Source organism: Rhinoderma darwinii, chromosome 2, assembly GCF_050947455.1.
Source record: "Rhinoderma darwinii isolate aRhiDar2 chromosome 2, aRhiDar2.hap1, whole genome shotgun sequence".
Taxonomy (NCBI): domain Eukaryota; kingdom Metazoa; phylum Chordata; class Amphibia; order Anura; family Rhinodermatidae; genus Rhinoderma; species Rhinoderma darwinii.
Window position 1 is genome coordinate 12177498 of NC_134688.1, and position 6000 is coordinate 12183497.

Consider the following 6000-nt stretch of genomic DNA (forward strand, 5'->3'; position numbering starts at 1 on the left):
GAGACCACCACTTTTAAATGGATTTCCCCCACTATCTGTGTGTTAGACAACATCCCCCCCCCCCAAAATCTCCATCTCTAGGCACAAAACTTGTCCTTATTGACGTGAGCAGGAATTAAAAATGAAAAACCCTGTTGCATGAAGAGACTGGCAGTTGTATAGCACTCAGCGCTTTGTTTCAGCGTAGCTACGTATAGTCATGGTGGTCACCCAGACAGGAAGAGGTGTGATTGCTAGGCAACCTGAAGCACCACACTCTGCAGAGCACACTAGTGGTGGTGGAGGGAATTACAATTACAAGAATTGAAATGAGCATGTGCTGAGGTTTATCATTCGAATTACATTATGTATATGTAGTTACTGCAGTGGAATTGGTCCATAAGAGCATTTGCCCCTAAAATCAGAATGCCCAAAACCCCTTTCCGTTGGAGTCTAACAAACAAATCTTTCTTTACATCTGCGTTGTGGCTCCTATTTATAATGGTTGCCACAGCGCTATGCCGGATCTGAGATTTCGCGGATACCAACCGGACCGGATTGCCCCTTTTGATAACGGTGGGGTGCATTGGGTTTGAACCATTTTGACAGGAAAATTAGTCCTCCCGTCAAATCTTACGGAGTTTTCTACGGAAGCTCAGACACAAATGTGACCAGAGCCGAATACAGGAATAGAACTCCCTGGAAAACCGCGTCAACCCTTACACCTGCCCGTATAGCGGCTACGTTGGTAGTCCCCCGGCTAAAATGTATAACCTCGTATTGTTCAGCAGATAAAGGAGCCTTATTCTTAACGAGCCGACTTTAGTAAACTTTTCTTTATATTTCTGGGGTTTGTATGGAATATAATGGCAAAGCTGTTTTCTCCGCAGATGATGGCCCGTCCCTTTGTGCTCCGGCAGTAATTGCTGAATATTTACACTTGTGGCGCAGGAGATGTCCCTAAGAGATGGGTAATGGGGATGCAAGCTGTGCCCGAGCTGTGGGCCATAATAAAACATGGGCTCTATCTAGGACAGGGTAATAACAGAACCTGATTGCCAGGAACTTAAAGCGACTTGCTCTTTTTGAAATTCTGCCAATTAGAGGGTAAAAATGGCGTTATCGACGTTCTACGTGCTGTGCCCGCTTCGTAATCAGGCAGCCGCCGGGGGGGGGGGGGGGGGACATGACTGGTATTGATCAGTGATAAGATTGTGTCCATAGAAAAGTGGATACAGCTCATAAGAACCGGCAATACGTTTTTCTATAGTGTAACCGTTTGATCCAGCGCTTATTACATGAACCCCAGTACTACAGTGACCAGCACCTTCGGCCTAATACTTTGAGCCTTGTTCGATTAACCTGGGCGGCTTCTTCTTTCAGCCATAATCGTAAAACCACCTGCCTAATATTGTGTAGGTCCCTCGTGCCGCCAAAACATCTCTGACCCGTGGAGGCCTGTACCCCACAAGACGTCTGCAGGTTCCTGCTGTCTCTGGTTCAAGATGTCTGCAGGTCCCTGTGGTCTCTGGTGCAAGACGTCTGCAGGTCCCTGTGGTCTCTGGTGCAAGACGTCTGCAGGTCCCTGTGGTCTCTGGTGCAAGACGTCTGCAGGTCCCTGTGGTCTCTGGTGCAAGACGTCTGCAGGTCCCTGTGGTCTCTGGTGCAAGACGTCTGCAGGTCCCTGTGGTCTCTGGTGCAAGACGTTGGCAGCAGGTCCTATAAGTCCTGTAAGGTGTGAGGTGCGGCCTCCAGGGATCGGACTTGTTTCTCCAGCAGATCCCACAGATGATCGATCGGATTGAGATTTGGAGACAAGTCGTCACCTTGAAGTCTTTGTCGTTTTCCTCATCATTCTTGTACAATGTCTGCAGTGTGGCGGGGGCATTATCCTGCTGACAGGGGGCACTGCCATTAGTGAATACCGCTGCCATGACGGGGGCACTTGTCTGCAGCAATGTTTAGGTCGGTGGTACGTGTCACATCCACATGAATGTCAGGACACAAGGTTTCCCAGCAGAACATTGTCCAGACCCTCACACTGCTCGTCGTCTTCCCATAATGCATCCTGGTGCAATCTCTTTCCCCAGGTAAGCGACGCACGCGCACCCGGCCGTCCACATGATGTAAAACGGGATTCATCAGAGCAGGCGCCTCCTTCCATTAAGGCCCTTTTACACTGGGCGATTATCGGGCAGACGATAACTCATATAACGCTCGTTCCCGATTTAATTTCCGTGTGTAAAAAAAGGCAGCGATCAGCAGGTGCTCAAGCAAACGCTCGAATATCTGCTGGACGTATCGTTTTTAAAAAGTTAAATATTATCGTTATCTGTGTAAACAGAGAGGCACGCTGCTGACATGATCATAATGTACGGGGACGAGCGATCAGAGTAACGAGCGCTCGCCCTGATACATAGCTCCATGTGACCGGAGCAGACGAGCGCCGATCAACGACGTCTCTATCGGCAGTTGTAAAAGGCCCTTTACGCCTTGCTCCAGTTCTGATGCTCCCTTGCACTTCCGGGGGTGGATAGGGGTCCGCGATCTGAATGGTCTGCCTCTACACATCCCCCAATTGCAGCGAGCTGCGATTCTCTGCATGTTCTGACACCTTTCTATCATAACCAGCATTAGATTTTTCATTCATTTTTGCTGCAGTATCTCTTCTGTGTGACCATACCGGACAGGCTAGCCTTCAGTCCCCATGTGCAGCAGTGAGCCTCGTGTGCCCATGATAGATATACAGCTGGTATAAGTTATATATTTTGTATATAGTGACATGGAGCATACTGGTATAACCTGGGCATCTTCTGTATATAATTATATATGTACAGCTGGTATAAGTTATACATCTTGTATATAGTGATATGGAGCATGCTGGTATAACCTGGGTATCTCCTGTATATAATTATATATGTACAGCTGGTATAAGTTATACATCTTCTGGTATATAGTGATATGGAGCATGCTGGTATAACCTGGGTATCTCCTGTATATAATTATATATGTACAGCTGGTATAAGTTATACATCTTCTGGTATATAGTGATATGGAGCATGCTGGTATAACCTGGGTATCTTCTGTATATAATTATATATGTACGGCTGGTATAAGTTATACATCTTCTGGTATGTAGTGATATGGAGCATGCTGGTATAACCTGGGTATCTTCTGTATATAATTATATATGTACAGCTGGTATAAGCTATACATCTTCTTGTATATAGTGATATGGAGCATGCTGGTATAACCTGGGTATCTTCTGTATATAATTATATATGTACAGCTGGTATAAGTTATACATCTTCTTGTATATAGTGATATGGAGCATGCTGGTATAACCTGGGTATCTTCTGTATATAATTATATATGTACAGCTGGTATAAGGTATACATCTTCTTGTATATAGTGATATGGAGCATGGTGGTATAACCTGGGTATCTTCTGTATATAATTATATATGTACAGCTGGTATAAGGTATACACCTTCTTGTATATAGTGATATGGAGAATGCTGGTATAACCTGGGTATCTTCTTTATATAATTATATATGTACAGCTGGTGTAAGTTATACATCTTCTTGTATATAGTGATACGGAGCATCCTGGTATAACCTGGGTATCTTCTGTATATAATTATATATGTACAGCTGGTATAAGTTATACATCTTCTTGTATATAGTGATATGGAGCATGCTGGTATAACCTGGGTATCTTCTGTATATAATTATATATGTACAGCTGGTATAAGGTATACATCTTCTTGTATATAGTGATATGGAGCATGGTGGTATAACCTGGGTATCTTCTGTATATAATTAGATATGTACAGCTGGTATAAGTTATACATCTTCTTGTATATAGTGATATGGAACATGCTGGTATAACCTGGGTATCTTCTGTATATAATTATATATGTACAGCTGGTATAAGGTATACACCTTCTTGTATATAGTGATATGGAGCATGCTGGTATAACCTGGGTATCTTCTGTATATAATTATATATGTATGGCTGGTATAAGTTATACATCTTCTTGTATATAATGATATGGAGCATGCTGGTATAACCTGGGTATCTTCTGTATATAATTATATATGTACAGCTGGTGTAAGTTATACATCTTGTATATAGTGATATGGAGCATGGTGGTATAACCTAGGCTTCTTCGATAATTATACTCAAAACCTTGTTTACATTGATAGGCATCCATAAGAAAAGTTGGTACAGTTGGATAAGTGGGTTTTTGTTTTTTTAAGCATTTACCAAATACTAATCACCAATTTATCATTTTGTATGACCTTTTTTAATATATTTTAATTATTACACCGGTAATTTTACTAATTTAATTGGACAGTTCTATATAACAGTTTTAGGATCTGATCTAATTGATGGTTTAATTATTTTTGCTTTTTCCTCCTAGGTGTAACCATGGGGCTATCTCCCTGGTACGGTGTACTATTCCTCACCAGCATCGTTGCTACAAGCAAGCCTTGTTTCCCGGGATGTTCCTGTGATGTTGAAACGTTTGGATTATTCGACAGCTTCAGCCTGACCAAAGTGGATTGTAGTGGGGTTGGGTCCCACATTGTTCCGGTGTCTCTCCCTCTGGACACGTCCTACCTGGATCTTTCTACAAACAAATTGGAACAGGTCAATGAGTCTGTGTTGTCCGGACCTGGATACACTACATTGGTCAACCTAAACTTGAGTTACAACCAAATTGTGACCATTTCTTCCACCACGTTCTCCAAATTAAGATACTTGGAGTCTTTGGATCTGAGCCACAACCGGTTGGAGGCTCTTCAGGACCACAGCTTTTTCTATTCTCCTCTTGTAGAACTCGACCTAAGTTTTAACAAACTGGTGGAAATTAAGATTGGTGCGTTCACCTCCCAAAGTAACGGGAAAGCCATAAATATCGACCTTTCGAACAATTTGATTAGCACTCTAATGAAAGAGTCTGATAATCCTCTGCCAAACATTCGGAGCTTGAATCTGTTGGGAAATAGACTACGTGATGTCCAAGGCCTTCAAGGAATCCCTTTACAGTCTCTTAACTTGGATAAAAACCCAATTTCCAAAATCGAGGAACATCACTTTTTGGGACTTAAAAGTTTAACCTATCTATCGTTGAGTAATATGCCGAATTTACAAGAGATTGCTCCACGTAGCTTTAAAGAATTACAGTCTCTCCAAGTTCTTGACCTCTCGAATAATCCCAATCTAGTATCGCTAACCGAAGAGGTGTTCTTTGGTTTGAAATCCTTGCAAGAGCTGAACTTGTTAAATTCTGGTGTGGTGTCCTTACCCAAGGATACTCTTCATCAATTACCAGCTATGAAAAGCATTACCTGGGGAGACCAAATCCATTGTATAAAGACTATGAAAGAAGATCAATTCCACCTACAAAATGGCCTGGTCCGAAGGGAAGTTCTGGTCTGCCGGAATGATCACGGTGCCGTATTGGCACAAGATGTTTTGTAAAAGGAAAAAAAATAAATTTTTTATTCCACAATCTCATGTACAGATTCCTGCCTTTGGGAGATTATGTGCCTTTTTGAAAATGAAAGATGATTGTCAATTTATTTATAATTTTTATGAGCAATTTTACTTGACTTCTCAATAATGGATGCACATTTTGTACGGATTTACAATGTCACAAATTCATGCCAATCCAATTTCTTTTTCCTGTCAATTAGTCATTTGCGTGTTTTTTGTTTTTTACTTGCTACTTAAATAAAAAGTTTCAATTTCCCAGATGTTTCATGTGTTAATTATATATAGTTTCTTAATCTGATGTGTGTGTGTGTGTGTGTGTGTGTGTGTGTATATATATATATATATATATACAATTTTATTTTTCCCCATACACAACTGGAATTGGACTTATGTCGCTGGAGCATATTATTTGGTGGACTCTCAGTTGACTTGGTTATACTGCAAAAAAAGTGTCCAAATAATGGTCTCCAACTACAACCTAGTGCCATGCCAGGCCCAAATCACCATATAGTGATT

General features: G+C 41.8%; 1 protein-coding gene across 5 annotated transcripts in view; it reads left to right on the forward strand.

The window, feature by feature from the left end:
* Positions 1-5740, forward strand: part of TSKU (tsukushi, small leucine rich proteoglycan) — a 128472-nt gene extending 122732 nt beyond the window's left edge. For all 5 annotated transcript variants that reach the window (XM_075851352.1, XM_075851353.1, XM_075851349.1 and 2 more), the window contains one exon: positions 4406-5740. In XM_075851352.1, coding sequence (XP_075707467.1) covers positions 4414-5469 — 1056 coding nt within the window. In that variant the 5' untranslated portion in view covers positions 4406-4413 and the 3' untranslated portion in view covers positions 5470-5740. The remainder of the gene's footprint in view (positions 1-4405) is intronic.
* The last annotated feature ends 260 nt before the right edge of the window (positions 5741-6000 follow it).